This window comes from Rosa rugosa, chromosome 4 (genome assembly GCF_958449725.1).
Source record: "Rosa rugosa chromosome 4, drRosRugo1.1, whole genome shotgun sequence".
In the NCBI taxonomy this organism is placed as follows: Eukaryota; Viridiplantae; Streptophyta; class Magnoliopsida; order Rosales; family Rosaceae; genus Rosa; species Rosa rugosa.
The window spans coordinates 33,025,895-33,047,159 of NC_084823.1; the positions used below are offsets into that span (position 1 = coordinate 33,025,895).

General features: G+C 40.3%; 1 protein-coding gene across 1 annotated transcript; it reads left to right on the forward strand.

Annotated features, from left to right (window-relative positions):
• Nucleotides 1-15,805: 15,805 nt before the first annotated feature.
• LOC133742413 (probable methyltransferase PMT20) lies at nucleotides 15,806-20,590 on the forward strand. Its single transcript, XM_062170069.1, has 8 exons — nucleotides 15,806-15,964; nucleotides 17,255-17,547; nucleotides 17,655-17,803; nucleotides 17,954-18,149; nucleotides 18,428-18,638; nucleotides 18,965-19,640; nucleotides 19,763-19,840; nucleotides 19,983-20,590. Exons 2-8 carry the CDS (start codon nucleotides 17,278-17,280, stop codon nucleotides 20,203-20,205), a joined length of 1,803 nt encoding a protein of 600 aa, XP_062026053.1. The 5' UTR covers nucleotides 15,806-15,964; nucleotides 17,255-17,277; the 3' UTR covers nucleotides 20,206-20,590.
• The last annotated feature ends 675 nt before the right edge of the window (nucleotides 20,591-21,265 follow it).

Below are 21,265 nucleotides of genomic sequence, written 5' to 3' on the forward strand. Positions count from 1 at the left end.
GCCACATCACTGCCAATTTGGGCAGTGGCGCCATCTCCTGGTCCCTCAGGAGCGGCGTTAAGTCCAGTATTTGGGACGTCAGTCCTTGCAGGCACATTTGCAGCAGGTATATGTGATCTCATCACTTTGGCAGTATCAGAAAACGCATCAAGCAGAGTATCTGCTACGTCCTGAAGCTCAATAATTCTTCGCACTTCAAGTTCGGACGTACTGTACGGTACGGGGATAAAGATGAGACATAGTGGGGACAGACCATGACAATTCTTGTCGTTCCTGCTGAATATGTGTGTTCTTATCTCCCCCTAACGACGGGAATACTGTCTCATCAAAGTGACAATCCACAAATCTAGCGGTAAAGAGATAGCATGTCAAGGGTTCCAAGTAGCGGACGATTATTAGAGCCTCATATCCAACATATATGCTCATTCGTCTCTGTGGACCCATCTTAGTACGCTGTGGCTGCGTAATAGGCACATAAATGGCACACCCAAATATGCATATGTGCGAGAAATCAGGCTCGTACCCAGTCACTAGCTGTAACGCAGAATAAGGTCAGGTTGCACTGGGTCGTAGACGAATTAGCATCGCTGCATGCAGTATTGCATATCCCCAAGCGGAAACAGGGAGATTGGTGCGCATAACCAATGTTTGTGCTATCATTTGTAGGCGCTTAATGGCGGCTTCCGCGAAACCATTTTGGGTATGAACATGAGGAACTAGATGCTCTACATCAATCCCCAGTGACATGCAATAGTCATCGAATGTTTTCGATGTAAACTCCCTAGTATTATCAAGTCGAATTGACTTAATTGGGTGGTCCGGGAAGTGAGCCCGTAGACGGATAATCTAGACTAGGAGTTTAGCATAAGCAGCATTTCGAGTGGACAACAACGCGACATGTGACCAGCGTGTCGACGCATCAACCAATACCATAAAGTATTTAAAATGTCCACAAGGTGGTTGAATTAGTCCACAGATATCCCATTGGATTCTCTGTAAGAACAGAATAAGTATTTTTGGATCTTTTGCGTAGGATGGTCTCGATCCTAATTTCCCTAAGGAATAGGCTTTGCAAAATGAGCGAGGGACCTTAGAAGCAACCAATGAGGATGTTAAATGGGCCTAAGCGTCAGAAGCGCTATTCAAAGAAAAATTGGTGACTACATCACCCATCATGGCGTCATGGCCATGGGAAGAGTCATCCATGGTGTCATGGCCATGGGAGACGCCTACCATGGCATCAGAATAAGGGACGGCAGCGGCCCTAGGCCGGCGGTGGATGGCGGCGGCGGTTACACTCAGTCCATGAATCAATCTTTGATTCTTGCTTCGTTTCGCTCAAAAGAATGGATGTCCGTGTGTACAGATCATCATATCATGACCAGGATGTCCTAGTCAGTCATGCCAAAGCCACTATGTGTCTGAATCCAAAAGATCTTCTCTTATCACATTATTGGATTCAATAGGTCGAATTGTAGTGACATAAAGTCCACTAGATTGACACAAAAGCTTCTCTAAGATGCGCTTCCGTCCGCAATCATTAGTGTTAATGCAAAGAAACTCTTTTCCGTTCTCTGTATGCATTTCCACATGGAATCTGTTGGCTCTGATATCTTCAAAGCTCAATAAGGTTCGATTTTCCTTAGGAGCGTAAAGAGCTTCTGTGACATTAATCAAGGTGCCGTTTGGCAAGAGGAATTGGGTCATTCCATGTCCTTGAACCAATCCTGATGGCCCAGCCATCGTAGTAACAGAGGAATATGTAGGCAACATCTCCAAGAATAATTGCCTATGGCGGAGAATGGTGTGCGTAGTCGCACTATCTGCAAGACATTGTAGTTCTCCAGAATTCATTCCTAAAAGAAAAAGCTCATAATTAAAAATGAGTCATAATAAAAAGAACTCAACTTTTATTAATAAGCCAATGTAATTACATCATTGTCTCTTTAACCAAAGAAAATCTAATCCAATGAACAAGCTAATGCAAAACAATGGTAGTCCTCTAACATCTTTCGGTAACTCCAAAATAAATGTGACCAGGTGAGCAGAGAGATGTCGGTGGAGCAGAGCTCACTTAAGTACCACTAATCTCAAAACCTAGGAAGGTTATCACACTTACTTTGGATGAGCCTAATTTGAAGAAAGACTAAACCATTGGCATTTACTACAAAAATAATATGGCAATTGCCTACATCTCTTGGAAAATATAAAAGACTTAAACAAAATCGTCAGTTTCTTGATCTTGGCCTTTGAAGTCTTCCACCCTCAGAGCGAGATCGCCTTCTTGATCTTCTTGCTCCATGTAATATGCTTCCCTTGCTTCACGATACATCTTGTATGCGTTGGCAACATTCTGGGATGCATTACAAGATTTGGCCCAATGTCCGGACGCTCCACACCGAAGACAAGCATCATTGTGGTCAGGCTCCCTTGATCGAGGCGCTTTTGGGGGGCGTTGGGCATGGCTATTATCCTTGGTGGCGTCACCACCACCATAGCCGGAGGCTCTGCCTCCCTTTCTCCTCTCACGTTGACCTCCACGGTTCCATGCACGCTTATCTTAGCAGTTTCCTTCCTCTTTGGGGCGAGAATATGGACCAGAACGTCCAAAATTATCCCTAGTCTTAGGGTTTTGCTCTTTGCGTTCGCCCTTAGGGGTGTGACTATAATTAGAGTCCGGAATTGACTTGGTTCCCACGGGTCTAGAGTTATAGTTCTTCACAAGGATATTGTTGTGTTTTTCAGCTACATTCATGGCTCCAATTAGCTCATGAAACCTTGTGATGCGTCCTGCATTTACATCGATGCGATAGTTCTTGGCAATCATCAATGCAGAGATGGGGAAGGCAAAGAGAGTCTTCTCAATCAACATCGTATCAGTGACATTCTTGTCACAGAATTCCATCAAGGATTTGATATGAAGGGTTTCCAAGTTGTAGTCAAGTACAGACTTGAAATCACAGAAGCAGAGGCTGTGTCATCTCACTTCTAAATCAGGAAGCAGGGAGTCACGAATGTTGCCAAATCGCTCTTCTAGTTCTACCCATAGCTTTCTAGTGTCTTCTTCATTAAGGTACTCATTTTAGAGCGCGACATTCATGTGATGTGTCATGAGAATAATGGCCTTAGCCTGGTTTGCCTCCATATTAGCTCTATTCGCTTCCAAAACGGCAGCTTGTTCAGGAGTAGGCACGTTCTGACTTGGCTCAAGGATCGTACTCAGAATCCTTTCAGCCTTAAGATGCTGGCACATCTCATGAACACATTTGTGATATCCTACACCTGTTGTCTCCAGTGGAGTAAAGTCCAACTTGTTCAGGTTACTCACCCTGAAAAACAACAAGAAAAGAGGGTTAGTTTAGGAGCAAAAAAGGCTACCACGAAAATAAATAAAATTTCTGAGCGTAGTCGCTCCCAAGAAATTAGGAATTTCTTAGCGATTCAAGAGGGGTTGGATTAGATCGAAACAATGATGTGTTTGTGGTCGATCGTAACTTCTCAACAAACTCTAAGTTTGGAGGACTCTACAAGCTCCAATCTTGGAGTGAACACGAACCCCTACAGTTCAGCTTATGGTCTCCCCAATGCAAAAGAAATTGGGGTAGAAGAAGGGAGGTTGCAAGTCTCCGAGAAAAAACGAGAAAAAGAATAAAAACTTCAAAAACGGGAATTTTTAGTAAAACCTACCTTGAATTAGAGTTGCTGGAAAATTGGCATGAATTTGGTCGCCGAAAGTGGCCGGAAATCCTCTCCGGAAAAGGGTCTGGTCGCCAGTGGCCAGAAGTTGGCAGGGCTTGTCTGGTAGAGAGGCTAACTGAAGGCAGGGGCTGCGCGTGGGCGTAGGAAGACGTGCGCGAGGCTGCTGGGCGAGGCGTGCTGCTAGCGAGGCTAATATGCTCGGCAGCTGTCGCAAGGGGCGCACGAGGGGGGCTGCAGGCCTGTGTGAGGGCTGCTGCGCAGATGTCGGCAGGAGTTGGCAGGGGCGAGGTGCTTGTGGGGGCTTGCGGGAGCTGTCGGCAAGAGGCTTGCGGGAGCTGTCGCCAAGAGGCTCGCGAGGGCTGTCGGCAGCAAGACCAGGGGCGCACGCGAAGCAAGCACAAGGGTGCTCAGGCGAGGCTAACGGGGGCGGTTCAAGAACTTCCGGTGGCCAGTTCGGTGGGTTTCCGGCCGGTTCTGGAGGTTTCGCCGCCGGTTCTGGGCTTTTGGGATCGAGGGCTTCAATGTGTACGGCGGTGGTTGCTAGGGTTTAAAGGCTACAAAATTAGGGTTTCAAGGTTAGGGCTTCCTGTTGATAACATGTTTAAGGAAATCGATATTTGGGAGAGAAATTGTTGTGTCTTTCATTGACAATAAGGGCCTCTTTATATAGAGGATTACAAACATAGAATCATAGTTGTACATAGAAACATAATCGTACAATGAATGGATATATATCTACGAAGATATCTCCGAGATATCACTAAGATTAACCTTATTACAACTTGCACAAGTAACCTAGAGTTTGGGCAGACACATATTCTGAATATACTTGAACATATATACAAAATAAAAAAAACACTCTTTATGCAAGGTCTTGTGGCATAACTATGGTGAAAACCTTAACGGCATGAATCGAGGGCATGGTTCTTGCCAGCAGGCAGGACCTTACACACATTCTACACCTGCCTTTTATATGCATTGCGGCAACGACAAGATTTGGTTTCTTGTTTCCGTAATCTGGTGGTGGTTCTTCCGCTAAAAGGGTAATGGCTAGTTGGCTTCTTGTGTGGTTTTCTAGTCATTGTTTGGAAGCCAAATAGTTAATATGATTCTTTGATTGGATATGGCTATGGCTTATGAGCGGTATCTTAGTGATTTAGATTGACTGTGATGTAAGCCGAATTTGAATCTAGATATGAGATTGGGGTCGGTTTACGGTATATTGATTATTGAATGAGAGTTGCAAGTCAGACGATTAGTTTATCTATATTTTTTTAGGCCTTTGTTATGGGCTCAAAGTGAATTTTGGCCTTTACACGTATATCCATGAGCCAATAGTGGATGTCGCTAAGCATAATTAGCCTCTAGGTCATTTGTATTCTTCACAGTAAGTTTCTTTTGAATCAGAAAATATCATCCCAATATTAAATTTAAGTAAGCTGTAGAAAAACGACACACCCCTAAGGATAGTAAAAAAGAGTCATTTTCATAGAGTACTCTAAAAAGCCTATTTTAAAAAACAGAATAAGCACCCAGCACACCTCCATGGCCCCGTTACACCTACCTTTTAAAGTTTCACTCCTTTATTAAACAAAAAATCTAGTATTCTGAAGTAAAATAAATGAGTTAACAGAGTAACTAGTTTTTTTGCGACCTAAAAAATTTAAGCAGTACTAGGAGCAGAAGATGACATCTCACCCTCAACTCCCCAATCTGAAGCACCCGCCATATTCCCCTTATAGAAAAAAGAATAAAGGCCAGAAATTAAAAAAATAAAGTCCTAAGGCAAGTTGGAGGCCCAAGCTGCCCAAGCTGCCCAACCAGACCAATCCCCAACTCTATCGTCGTCCACTGCAATCTTCCAGCCATCGCAGGCCTTCATCATTGATACAATCGCCGCTAGACAAGAAGGGCCCACAACCTTCGACCCCTCATCATGATTGACTCCACAGCCAACCCATTGTCGTGCAAGTGTAGGGACAACCCACCAAAACCAACCACTGAGTCGACCCACCATAACCCCCAGTGAGATGAGGGATAGGTTCTACTGACATTCCAGCACCTCTGTCGTAACCACGACGCTGCGCCCAGACCACAGCCCCATTTAGGGCTGTCAATTCAGACACGACCCGATAACACGACTCGAAACCCGCACGAAATAAAGCTGGTTGAACCCGCACGATTAAAAAGCGGGTCAGTCGTGGGTCAACCCGCCATGACCCATTTAATAAATGGGTCAGCCACGGGTTAACCCGCCAACACGAAGTGAACCGGTATAACCCGATTATGCTATACTTCTTCTTGAAATTTTGGACGTTGGGAGTATTTGATCATAGGATTAGACAATTTGAAATATTTTGCTTTATAATTATTGGATTTAATTATTTATGAATATATATATATATATATATATATATAATTATTTATATTCTTCGTCTTGTGGAGTTTTTAGTGAATTTAATCAATTTATGCATTTTTTTAGTCAAATGGGTCGCATTGTTAACCCTTAAATGAGTCATTTTGTCTAACACGACACGACCTATTTGTTAAATGGGTTAAGCGGGTTTAATAAATAGTTTGGGTTTGAGTTTAAATTTTTGACACGATTATTAAATGGGTTGGGTTTTGGTTTGTATCTTGCGACACAACAAATATCTTGACCCGACACGAACCCAATCCGACACGACCTATTGACAGCCCTAGTGCCCCCATTGCTAGTAGCCCAAATCGGCCTAAGCAGTCGGGATTTGATCGCAGGTCCCCAATTCCAACATCTCAAATGTGGCGCCCCTCCATAGTTGTCACCATCGCACCACAAGCCACCACCACGGTCGACCGACCCCAGCCAATCCACCCCATCAGATCCACCACCAAACTCCGCCCGCTCCAACTTCGGACACACCAAGACACTAGTACCAACAAAACCAAAAATGAGGAATGACACCAGGCCTAGATCTACAATTTTATCCATGATTATGGAGAAGGTATAGGAGCTACACCCACCAATTAAGGACTACGACTCTCAAAACCCTAGCAGAGCTAGGTCGGCTTTTGCAAATTTTGTTATGCTGCTAATGTACTTGGATAGTAATTCCTTTCTTCGGGCCCTACATAGGCATGTCATTGTTGATATTTTCTTATTATGAATAAATTGGCATCCTCCTTCTAATCAGAATAATCAATAATGTAAACCGAAAAAAGAAAAGAAAAAAGACTAATAATGGATATGTACATATAAAATCTTGGGAACAAAAAAAAAATGATATGCTTGAATTTGTTTGTTTGTTTTCTTTTTTTTTTAACAAATGATATGCTTTAATTGTTAGCCCACACACTGAGTTTGTTTGATTATGCTGGCTTCTTCAAGACATTAAGTACACATGAATCATGTCATAAAAAAAAAAAAAGTATACATGAATCATGTGTATTAGCAAGTCACAATCTTGCATTGCTGATAGTATTGCTTGTATTAATTCCACTAATTCATCAATATCTTGAAGAGTTGAACTGTTGAAGTTGACAATACAACTACCCCTTTGTTATCTTTAGAATAATAAACGGGACGCCCCCCCCCCCGGCCTAGTTGAACATGACTTGGTTATGAGAGAACCAAATTTTGATAGAAATTTACATTTTTGTTTTGTAATAACATTCACATTATCATTAGCTTTTGTTTATTGCGTTGTACGTTTATAATACAAGAGAATGAGCAAAGCACATATGCATGACAAAGCCAAAACACAAAGGAAAAAAGTCAGAGACAAACATGTCGGTGGAAACATTTGATAGTCGAATACTTTATGAAAATGAAAAAACAAATCAGAGCCGTAATCTACGCTCAACATTTATATATGTATTTTTCTCTTCTCATCATTTGTACTTTAATTATTTGTTTGTTTGTTATGTAGAAAGAATAACAGGAACATTAGAAGCAAAAAAAATTACACAGAGGCATGGCGCGCAGACAAAGCCATGACCTAAGTAAACTTACCCGATCATGGTACTATAAGTGCAAGAATTATTAAACAATGGCTTTAGAATCACAAAATAAAAATAAAATAAAAAAGTTAACTCTCCAGATGGTAAGCTGACACATCACTAGCTTACGCTCTGACCTGAGTAGCGTGAGATACGTGAAATCCCGTGTGAATTAGCAAGGTCCCGTTTGGATGGCAGGAAATCATGGTATGGAATGGGAATTAATTTCATTTTCCATTCAGACGTGCCGTTTGGTTGTAATTAAAGATTGGAAAGGAAATAAAAAATAAGATTTGACTGGAAATTGACTCCCTCATAAAGCCTGAATAGAATTACCTAGTCAGGGGTGGTATTCTATTTCCATTTCCCAATGTCAAAGGCAAAATTACATTAATTATCCCTCTAAAAATTTATATTCCCCACCAATAGTCCTTATAAATTGATGTACTTTAATTAGTAAGAGGGCATTATTGAAAATTATAATTTCATATTTCATTCTTATGACTTACCAAACACTACAATAGAAATGAAAAACTAATTCTAAAATTTAATTTCTAGTAATATTCCAAACACTCACATGGAAATACCAAAACATATTCCATTCCATATCCGTCTGGAAAGGAAAATAAATCTTTTTCCAATTTTGACATTCCTGCGAACCAAACGGGGCCTATAAGTGCAAGAATTATTAAACAATGGCTTTAGAATCACAAAATAAAAATAAAATAAAAAAGTTAACTCTCCAGATGGTAAGCTGACACATCACTAGCTTACGCTCTGACCTGAGTAGCGTGAGATACGTGAAATCCCGTGTGAATTAGCAAGGACCACCTTGCAAGGCTAAATACTCCTGAATGATCGATAGACGATAGTGAAACAAAACTTAGAGGGTAGGGTGAAAATCACCCCATTGTCATCAAGGGCCTATGTACAGTCAAGGATTAAAACATATGTATCTACATATCTATCTGAACTTTGAAAAACAGAGATATCGGAAATATCAGGGATATATCAGGAATATATGGGAAAATAAATCTTTTTTGAAAAAGTCAATTTATTGGAATTACATATAAATACATATGAATGTTAACTTCATCTACCTCCAAAAAGAGACTCTAGGTGGTTGAAAAGTCGCTCGGTGGTCTATGAAAGTACAATAATCAGACTAAGACATATGATCCATATAGTACGAATTGTTTCATCATGAATTCTCCTCGCCCTGATTCGTCTTCAGGGAATTTCTCCTCACCTGGATTCCACTCTTCACTAGGATTTCCCCTAAAGAGAATACTCCTCACTCAGATTCGCTTTGAGGAGATTTCTCCTCACCCATATTCACTTTGAGGAGATTTCTCCTCACCCATATTCGCCTTGAGCAGATCTCTCCTCACACAGATTTGCATTTAGAGAATTACTTCTCACCTAAAATCGCCTTAAGGTGATTTCTCCTTACCAAAATTCGCAGTGAGAAGATTTCGCTTCACCCAAATCTGCCTTCAGAGGTTTCACTTCGAGGTATTTTTCTCAAACAAGTTAATTTGCCTTTTTATTTGGCCACATCCTGACAAGAAATCGTTGTTAAAATTTTACACCCTGATATAACCTCCATATTCCATAATGTATGTTTATCTGTGAATAATTGATTTTTTTTTTTATATTTTTTTTTCCATCAGATGTTACAGATATTTTTTCATTTTATTGAGGATATATCCTAAATATACATTATATCGGAGAAATTTCGCAGAAACAGTGGAAGATACGATATTTTCCCCTATGATATATTGGTCCCTCCAAAAAGAGAGATATCGAAGAATATGTTAGAAATATTGCAAACGATATAGTAGGGCGAGAAAGGTCAAATAAGCTTTTGGAAATAGTCACTGATCGGTTGAAACATAAAAACATTTCATGTAAGTAATACATTTTAATATGTGATTTGATCATTTTGACAGCAAAAACATTTTGCTTTAATAGTTTTGTCCCATTTACCAATTAGTACTCGCGTACGACTTGGACAATTGCAAGTTTGATTAGTTTTTTTTTTTTTGATCAAATAAGAACTTCATTAATAATGAACTGCTTACAACGAGTTATAGGCGACATCTCTAACCCAGAAATGGCCTCTAGACTTCACACTGGAACTCTATAATGACTGACTCTAAACTTGCACTACAACTGTATGACAAAGACAAACGCGCAGGAGCAGTGACCCCTTAACATCTCACCTCTTGTCCAGCCAGTAATAACTCTAAGACTAGACAACTCACTTGTGTCGACATTAAACTCACCAACCAGAGTCCTCCTGACCAGCATTTGATTGACCAAGTCAACACTCGTTGTGACCTAAACTCAATCAAATGGATTACCAGACATTCAGACCTGGCACTAAAAAAGCCAACACCATCACCTCCCTATTGTCAACACCATCCATCCACCACTGCTCCAAAACGCCATCACCTCCGACCCGATCCCAGACAGGAAGGACCCACTAGAAGGCCAAGGATGATTGTCTATGCCAGACTTTTTCGCCACCGCTGCTGACCCAACTCCAGAACAGGAACGACCCCCAAGACTGCGAAATAGAAGATTGTCTCTACCACACCTTTAGTAGTGTCTTATTACCAAAAAACCAAACCCTAAAACACTAGTGACAGCCAATCCCGCCACCATGGCAAACCCGATCTTATTGCCAACAAAACAACTTAAAAAACAACATTAAATAAAAAGATAACCAGGGCAGGGCCCAAAATTGAGCCCAAACCCCACATCCAGCCCAAGTAGGAGAGGGCCCAGCCCAGTTCTTGCACAGCCCCCCATCTTCGTCCCCCCATTCCTGACGTGCCACCACCTGCGACGAACATCCACCGTCAGCGTGCCCCGAAACCAGTTGTCTCGCACCATCGCCGACCATCCACCAACCCGGTCGCGCCACCGCCAGAAATCCACAGCCCACACCCCAATCCAGAAGTCCACCCAACCCAGATCGAGTCGAGGACTCGTAGCGCCAACCCAGAATTGATCGACAATCCACCACCATCTCTGACCATCCAGGACTCGACCCGCCACAAATCCCATCTCCTTCGCCCTCTTCACCCCCAGACGTGCCGCCCAACCAACCCACAACTTCCACCTGTAAGTACTGAACCACCACCCCCCAGCAACTCTGATCTCCCCTACCACCAGCCATCAAACCCAACGATCAAGAACTAAGCCACCCCGATAGAAGGGACCACGCGCGATTACCCAGCAACAAGGCCCGTCCGACGACAACGTCCGTTGACGCGCCGCCGGACGGAGGTAAGAGAGTTTTTTTGAAAACCCTAGCAGAGTTGTTAGAGCAAGTTAGGATTTTTGTTAGTGTTTTTATGAGATTTAAGCTACGCAAGTTTGATTAGTTAGGGGGCAGTTGTTGTTGCGGGTTTTGTTTGTTAATCGCTGTTTTTGTTTTTTCTTTATTGAAAAAAAAAATGGACAATTGCAAACTCCATCATTCCCTTAAATTTTTCCTACACTTTATCAATTGATCAATTAATCAATGATTACCCCATATATATTTAGGTATTTTCACTGTTTTTTTTTTTCCTGCTAGTCATATTTCTTCGCCTTTATCTATATTTGCCAAAGAATTCGTCTTTTGTATTTCTCTGCCAACCTGGCAGGAGCACCCTCACGCCTCTGTTGCCAACCTGCAGTCAATGGTACCGCCACCATCTCCAACAGTCGCCCTTTCCACGGCATAATCTAACAACCTTAGGCCGGAAACCAGGATCAGATCCACCCGAATTGCAGTATGATCCAACCACTAGCTCTTCCGATCACCACCACCTGATGATCAACTACTATATAAAACCGACAACCGAATCTGCACACCAACCCAAATTGGAACGCTGACGCGACTTGACCCCGACGCCGACCTACTATGCCTAGATCTCGACCTAGTATGCCTCGACCTCGATTTGTTACACTCGCCGGACTTTAACCCAGCAATCCGACAAGCCAAGGTTCGCCAGATCCAAACCCGAACAACCACAAACCCAACCCCGCAACCCTTGAGGAAAAGGTACCCGACGTCAAGCGTCACTACGCAGGACAGGATCCGACTAGAGGTCGGCGCCGCCGCTGGGAACTCGAAACCCTAGAAGAGTCGCAGAAGGGTTTCGCTGTAAAGTTATTCACATAGATTTCAAAATAATTATTAAGAGCAATCATCGTGAACAATTATAATTGGTTTGGAGAGATATGTTATGTTTGACTATCGTAATAATTTATGATATTTCTTTTATCAAAAGAATGACATATAAATTAATATATTTAATTTTTCTTTTTAACAATTAACATATTTAATTTTATGTTATTTGATGAAATTATATTGTTGTTTAATATAATCCTAATTCATATTTATGGCTACGCCATTGATTGTCATTGGGGAGTGAAATAGAACATGAAATAAGCTCCCACGCAGGAACAATTCTTAGGTTCACCCCTAGGGTGAATGAGCATATTCACCCCCATTGTCGATTAACATATTTTTACTTAATAAATTTATAATTCAACGGTCTATATCTTAAATTATCCTTTAAAGATCATCTCTGTAAAAAATCAATCGAATCGGAAATTATTTAATTATCTAATTGAATCAAACAAATGGATGGTTCTAACAACACTTACTACTACTATAATGAACCGTCTATGTATTTCATAGAAATGACTAACTAAAAGGTCTTCAATTTGATTGATTTTTTACAGAGCTATTCTTTATATTACGTTATACAACATGAATGGTTGGATTAGAAAATTATAAAGTTATTATGCGTTAATCGCAAGAGATGATGAATTTGTTCATTCACCCTAGGGCGAACCTAATAATCTTTCCCCACGCAGTGGGAGGAGCGTTGGCCTTTGCTGCGTGCCTGTTAAAGAGAGCCGGCGACTCATAGGCAATGGCTTGGTTAAAGGAACCCACTAAAGCCGTAGATCTCAGATTCTCACAGAATCCATCCTATACCCCCCACCACACTATTCAATCCATAACTTGGTTGTTGTGATCAACTTGTGAGAGCAGGACAAACTCAATTTTAATTGAGGCAACTTGAGCAAGGCAAACACATCATTATAATTATGAATTTGAAAACATACAATGCGGTTGCCCTTTGAACCAAGCTAGAGGTTCAATGAAAGAGTCATTAACTATTTAACTTGACATTTCATCGGTCAAGTTTTGATTGCCTCTAGCCAATTACTCTCTTCGATATGGTAATTTCTTCGTTCTTCGCCACGATACAAAGCGAGGTGAAGCCAAACATTGTTAACCAAATATATACTTGATCAACCAGTATAGTAATAAATTACAAGGAGAGCTTCTCGTCGCCATGCACACGATGCCTAAAATTGTTGGAGGAAACGAGGAGCCCGGAACAAACCTGGGGTGTTGTTTTTTGAGTTAAATACTGCTTACTCCCTATACTTATAGGGTTTCATCGTTTCAGTCCCTGACCTTCGAATTTCACCTAAAAAGTCCCTGAACTCCCAATTTCCTCTCAATTGGTCCCTGCCGTCAAACATCCGTCAAAAACTCTGTTATTTTCTCCTAAAAAGTCTATTATACCCTCAATTATTTTAAAAATATATATATTTGTCCTCCTCTATTTTTTTATTTTTTATTTTTTTTTTCTTTTTACCTCTTCTTCTTCCGGCTCTCTCGCCTCCTTCTTTTCATCTCCTCATCAAGATGGTTCCAATCCACAGACCTTCAAGAGGTGAAATGAAAAAAAGAAATAAAAGAGAGAGAAAAAAAAAATAAAATAAAAAAGTAAGTGAGGGCATAATAGACATTTTCAGCAACTTTAACAGAAAATTTTGACGGCAGGGACCAATTGGGAGGAAATTGAGAGTTCATGGACTTTTTAGGTGAAATTCGAAGGTCAGAGACTGAAACGATGAAACCCTATAAGTATAGGGAGTAAACAGTATTTAATCCTTGTTTTTTTATACTCTCTCCCCCTGAACAAAGCTTTCGAGTTGGCTCTGGCATTATTCCTTTTGAACGTGAAACATATAGAAGATCACAAAGACATGCATCTAGCTCCTTGATTATCGCAAACACGACAACATGTAATCGTAAGCCATTGGTTGGTTGGTTGCTTCCAACAATATTCTCATCGATGAAAATGAAACCATTGCCCTCCCAAGTAAAACTATCTTGGGTTTTCCTTGACGGTGAGTCAAGCACTACGTATGGATCTGCTAAAAGACCAAACTTTTCAATAATGGCTTCTAACTGACCTATCATCAATGAAAAATGGGGTTCAGATTTCAGAAATAAAGGAAAATAACGCTGGCTGTACTGAAGGTGACATATGATGATTGAGGGAGTAGTTTAGCATTAAAGATAGTCAAAAACCTTGTGATTTTCTGACTTCGTGGCTTTGTGCTCCTCAATCCCCACCGCACTTCCTCAGAAATATATATAGTTGACCTCTCTTCTATCTCCACAAATACCAAAGACGATATTATAGTAATGCAATTTGGCCCGAAAATAAGAGTTGAACAGACGTCGTTTTGGGTGTGGTTAATTGTATTCCTTTTGTTACCGACAAGTTGTAAACCCAGGAATATAAACTTCGGTTTGACTTGGAAACAGTATAATTGCACGGGTTTCCATCGGTTTACACAACTTCAATCTGCAGTAAATATCACCGACTAGATAACTCAAATTGGAGTAAAACTTGGGGTTAACTAGCTTGAGAAAATATGGAAAAGAGGGTATTATTCATCAAGGAAGAATTTATTGTTGCTTGGTGGAGGAAAAAGAAAATGAAAAGTAATAAAAGAAAAAGATAAAGAACCTAAAACTTTATCCAATCTTGGATTAATTATTCCAAGCAGAATCTTTAGTGTAACGTAAGCAAATGAATTTACAACGTAAAATAATTGTAAACGAGGGTTTACTAGCCAACATACGGAAAAAAATCGCAATCACACTTGTGCATATCAAAAAAAAAAAAAAAAGGAAAAAGAAAAAAAAAAATTCTACACTAGTATTTTCTTTAGTGGAAGATGACAAATTCTATTATTAAGAGGAGGAAAAAACAAACTAACTAATATTGTGGAGCTGAGGGTTTCAAATTTCACTAGGATCAATAAAAGATAGTCCGGATGAAAAAACCGGTGAATTGGCATATTGGTTATTTGTAAAACCAACCTTGTAAAGTCATGAAGTTGAATCCCATTGGCATATGGGGTACTAGTTTATGACATGTTGCAGAAAGCCATAGACATATTTTTTAATCTACTACTTTTTGGACCTCATGCACACCAATGGAAGAAGGTGGGCTCGTTGACACTAGGTTGTGTCGACTTGATGATGGTTAGTATGTGAAATTTCACGCGTTATGCATGTGTTAATTGTTAGACAATGATTACCGTATTTCACTCCGATGTCCTGTTTAATAGCGATAAACATGGCTCGTGGCTTACTACTACATCAATATTTTCCAAACCTAACCATCTGTTTAAGTGTTGAATTTTAACTAAAAAAGTTTCTGTGCAATTTGTAGTTATCCATCCACTTATAAGTTATATTATCTTTTATTACTATTCTGAAGTGATATATTCCGATCGTCTATTGCTAGACTCTTTTTTATTGTTTTCCTATTGATGATTTTGTTATTTCTTTCAGGTTAGCATCAGTTATGGACTGAAATGATGACTTTGTTTAATTTTTTGCTATTTTTGTTAAATTTGACAATTTTGTTTTTGAGAAAAACACCAATATCATTAGCAATGTAGCAATATTACATAACGACTTGTCACATAATGACTCTGAAAAAAAAATCTAAACAAGACAAGGCAGCGAGGAGGAGGGGATTAAAAACACATCAACGCAAATAACTCACATTTTCTGTACAAAGATTTAGGTTTTCTGTTATGATCAACGGCATTGAAAGGCGTCAAATGAGAGATTTTGGGTTCTAAAATGGTAAAAAATCAACACAGAAAAAGAAGTTACCACCAGAAAACAAAAAACAGCTGCGAAGCTCACAGAACAAAAAAAAAAAAAAAAAGGGAAAAAAATGGGGGAGGGCAGCTACAGCGAAGCTCACAAAGTCGTTATCTATATAAATCCCTTTGTTGGGTTATTGCCCATATCCCGTCTCCCCTCTCTCAATCTGCTCCGTTAAACCCGTTTTAAATTGGGTTTTCACGATTGGTTGCAGGGAGGAAGAAGAGGAGACTGGGATTCACCCTTTTTTTTCTTGTATTATTTTGATTCAGGTTAGAAAGAAAGGTACTGCTCCTCCTCCTCCTTCTTCTTCTTCTTCTCTGTACTTTGTTCTGTTACTCTAACTGGCTCTCACTCACTCACTGTGTGTTATTACTCTGGTGGAACTGGCTCTGTCAGATCTCCCATCATCGTTTTGCTTTTGTTTTTTGGGTCTGCCATTTCGTCATTCATCATCTTCAATCATGGGTTTTTCTTTGTTTTAAGCATTGGATCTGGGTTTTGGACAGTCACACTTGTTTCTCTCTTTCGTTTTTACTATATTGGGATGATGATCACCATCCCAACTCGTTTAGCAAATGCTCGTTTTTCTTTTGTTTTTCAAACTCTAGTTTTGCTGGCTTGATTCGTGTTCACAATCAATGCTGGGTGAGATTGTTCCTTTGTATGAAGTCTCTTGGTTGCTCTGTTTCAGAGAGGTTTAGGTGGATTTCAAGCTGTGTTTTTTTTTTTTTTTTTTGTGGGTTTGTTTCTTCACGCTCAATGATGTGGAAAGAAAGCAGCTGATTGGCGATGGAATCATGCATAAAAACTTTTCTTACGCTTCAAGGAAATGATGGAAATTGCTTTATGCTTTTTCTTTCTTTCTTTCTTTCTTCCCCACTTTAAAAATTTCTCTAGTCTGATGATGGCTGTAAAGAGAGTCGCTGCTGCTTTGGCCTTTTCTGACTTGGTGAGTTGAGTGAGTAGAGAGAGAGAGAGAGAGAGAGGGGGGCCGGATTATCAGGGACGGCAGAGGTCGATGGGCCCATAGTCATGTGAGAAACATAAAAAGGAGGAAGCGTCGGTAGTTGCCATCAAGATCTTATAGTTTAAGCGATCGGCAGTCACTACTAGTTTACATTTCACCACTATAGGTTAATTTTTTTGTATTCATATTTCTCTCGTTTTCTCTCTTGGAAGCTAGTTCTTGGATGGAGTAGGTTTGTTTGTTATTTCTGAGCTGGGATCTGGATCTATTCGGGAAATAGACACAAACTCTCCACTGTGTGTGATCCACATCTTATGTTGTGGAGTAGGTTTCCTTTAGTAACACGTATGTTGTGATGTAGATGAGGCTTGTATGGATCAGTCTCTCTGTGACTTTGTCTGAGAAATGTAGACCAATGGAATATGTGATGTTGAAGTTTGATGCATTTAGTACTCATTTTCACAAGATGAGTCTAGTTTAAGTGGCTCTGATTCAGGGATCGGGATATGTGATTCAGGGCATTATGTTTTATGCTTGCTACTTGAATTGTTTTTCCTCTGCTTTTGTGGTGAATGATTTGTAATGTTTGCCTTGTACCTCTGCAGATAGTTAATACCTTTCCAAATCCATGAAGTATAATAAAGAAGCAAAACCGGGTGCGCAGGAGAAAAGCTCCAGGGTTTTACAGTTGGCAGTACCCTTTTTCTTGCTATGCGGGTTTTCATTCTATCTTGGTGGAATCTTCTGCTCTGAGAAGACCAGATTGGAGACTAATGGTGTCAAGATCGCAGTTCCATCTGCTAAGGAGTCACTGGCGGCCCCTCTCCAGATAAAAGCTGTGTCCTTCCCTGAATGCAGTGCCGACTATCAAGACTACACTCCTTGCACAGATCCAAGGGTATGCCCTTAATCATTGAATTTATGGTGCTGCGGGCTTTTGTGTAATCTTTGAAATTCTCTATGTGTTTCAAATTGTGATGACAGTGATCCATGTTTGTTGTACAGAGGTGGAGGAAGTATGGTGCTCATCGGCTTACCTTCATGGAACGCCACTGCCCTCCAGTATTTGAAAGGAAAGAATGCCTAGTTCCACCTCCAGATGGATACAAGTCTCCAATCAAGTGGCCAAATAGCCGGGATAAATGTTGGTACAGGTAAATATTTCAACAGTTTGTTTATATCAAACGACTATGTATTGTAAGCTCAAATTACAGTTTTAAACTTCTATATGTTGCAGAACATAAAAGAATGTTTCCATTTGGTAAGTTTGTCTGTCTGACTTTACCTTATGGCTCTGATTTCAGGAATGTGCCATATGATTGGATTAACAAGCAGAAATCTAATCAGAATTGGCTGAGAAAAGAAGGAGACAAGTTTCTTTTTCCTGGTGGGGGAACTATGTTTCCTAAAGGTGTTTCTGCATATGTTGATTTAATGCAAGATCTTATTCCAGAAATGAAAGATGGCACTATCCGAACTGCCATCGACACTGGCTGTGGGGTGAGTCCAATTTCATCTTTTAAAATTTCTGGATTTTATCATGTTCACATAAAAATGAAACTTGCTGGTGGGTGAACAAATACTGCCTTCAGTATTTACTTGGTACTTATGTAAGCATAATTTCGTCAAACATGTGAGTTGAATTCAACCTGTAGCCAAATAATAATCAATTTTTTAATGTTGCGTTAGCTGTTTACAAGAAACATTTATGTCTCTTACAAGTAATTCTATTTCTGAGAAGGTACATCAGTTAATCTGTTTAATTGATTAATTTCTAGGTTGCAAGTTGGGGAGGTGATTTGTTAGATCGTGGGATTTTAACTGTATCTCTTGCACCAAGAGATAATCATGAAGCTCAAGTTCAGTTCGCATTGGAACGTGGAATTCCAGCAGTCCTTGGCATCATTTCCACTCAGAGGCTTCCTTTCCCCTCAAAGTCATTTGATATGGCTCACTGTTCTAGATGCCTTATCCCATGGACAGAATTCGGTACTTCTCTATCCAATTGCTATCAGAGTCTTTCCATTCTAGGCATTATAGTTCAATATACAGAGATTTAGTGGCCAACAATAAAATGTTAGCCTGCAATAGCAGTGGGAGTACACATGATCTTTTGACAAGGCTGTAGTGCATTTTACCTATTAGTTCAGCAATATGAAACATAAACATCAGAAGTTAACATAAGGGTTCTCAGCATGCTTTAACTATGTACTGAGATATTTCTAATGTTAGTTTTGTAGCACTTTCATGTCAGTGTATATGCTCCTGACAGTTAAACTAGTATTAGATGTTAATTGCTATTATCCTTCTGCCAGGTGGAATTTACCTGCTAGAAGTTCATCGCATTCTTCGTCCTGGAGGTTTCTGGGTCCTCTCTGGTCCACCTGTCAACTATGAAAACCGCTGGCGTGGATGGAACACAACTATAGAAGACCAGAAAACAGATTACGAGAAGTTGCAAGATCTGCTAACTTCATTGTGCTTCAAATTGTACAACAAAAAGGATGACATTGCTGTTTGGCAGAAGTTGTCAGACAATAGTTGCTATGATAAGCTCTCTGAACCAGATACCTATCCTGCAAAGTGTGATGATAGTCTTGAACCAGATTCAGCATGGTACACTCCATTGCGCTCTTGTGTTGTCGTTCCAAACCCAAAGCACAAGAGGTCGTCTTTGGACACCATCCCTAAATGGCCAGAGCGGTTGCATGTTGCACCAGAACGTATTTCTGATGTTCATGGTGGGAGTGCTAGTGCTCTGAAGCATGATGATGGCAAGTGGAAGATACGATTGCAGCACTACAAGAAGTTGCTCCCAGCAGTTGGAACAGATAAGATCAGAAATGTTATGGACATGAATACCGTGTATGGAGGGCTTGCAGCAGCCTCAATTGATGATCCCTTGTGGGTCATGAATGTGGTTTCTTCCTACGCTGCAAATACACTGCCTGTGGTCTATGATCGGGGCCTTATTGGAACATACCATGACTGGTCAGTTTAAATTGATTTATAATCATTGAAGCTTTGATGTGCATGAATAGCATACTTTTGATGCCTCTCATTTGATCATCAGGTAGTCTTTTGTGTTGATTTTATGGTTTTCTGGTTTGCAGGTGCGAAGCTTTCTCTACATATCCCCGAACTTATGATCTTCTACATCTTGATGGCCTCTTTACTGCAGAAAGCCACAGGTAACAGATGGATTATCCATGTATATTTTCTTTTGTGGGGCACCTTTCTTGTATTTTTGAAAGCTGATGATGGATAACTACTGTTAGCATTCACTGTGAATACAACTGTATAAATGATTCTAATGGATTGTACGTTCCACAGATGCGAAATGAAATACGTGCTCCTAGAGATGGACCGCATCCTACGCCCCAATGGCTATGCAATAATTCGGGAATCCAGCTACTTTGTGGATGCTGTCGCAACTATTGCCAAAGGGATGAGATGGGGATGTCGCAAAGAAGATACCGAGTATAGTGTTGAGAAGGAGAAAATATTGATCTGCCAGAAAAAGCTTTGGTATTCATCTAACCAGAGTTCTAGATGATGAACATAGAAAACCCAAAAACCAAGTCGATCTCTTGGAGGGCTGGGAAATAGGGATAGAAGAAGCGGAAGAAGCAGTTCAATACCATTCACATTTCACAGAGAAAATTTACTTCATTCTATAAGAAGCCATGGATACTCGATTAAAGTCTCAGTACCCAAATAAGGTGGTTTAATTGACATACAGGGCTCTTCGGATAGATATATATTCTTTTATAAGGTGTCAACATGTATTCAGTATAATGTTATTTTTTTTACCCGCCCTCCCATTCTGTGGTCATTTGTTTCTGGTCATGTCAAGCTGTAATCTAATGATATCTTATGATTTGAAAATGTGCAATGGGTTTGGAAAGGAAGAACCCGATAGATTTCTATTTTTGTCCTAATGAACTCTTTTTGCTGCTTCTGATTTTACGTATTAATGATCTGCTGCAATTGTGAGGTGCTAATTTGTTTCTTTGTATCTTGAGCTCATGTAAAGATAGGTGTCTGCACTTGGTATATGTATATCAGGTGCACACATATCTACATGCTGAAGCGAAAAATAGTAAAATACAAAGGCCGTTCGAACGATTGAGGCTGCGTTTGGGGGGGGGGGGGGGAGGGGGGGGGGGGCTTTTTAAGTTCCTGTGCTTATAAGCAAAGCACCATTTGGTGTTTGGTAAACCATTAAATGACCAGCTTTGCTTAAAAGCAATGGCTTTTTCAGGGCAAAAGCAGAAGTCAGGCAGCCCGTCCTTTTGGAAGCAAAAACAGGGTGAATCAATCGAACTGTGTTTGTGTTTCTCTCGTCTGCACTGCAAACCTGACACTCTTGAGCTTGGTCAGAGTAAGTTCTATGGTTATCTTAATGAATGAATGTAATGGCCTCCTAAGCACTATGCTGAGGTGCAAAAATGGTAAAGTAATGCCACACAAAACAGTACTTTCTATACTCAATTTCTTATTGCAAAGGTGGCTAAACCATAGTTTATCCAATATAAAAGAAAAATCATAACCATCATATTGATTGTTTGATAAGGTAAGCAACACGACAATAGATGCCCCATAAGAGGTATGGG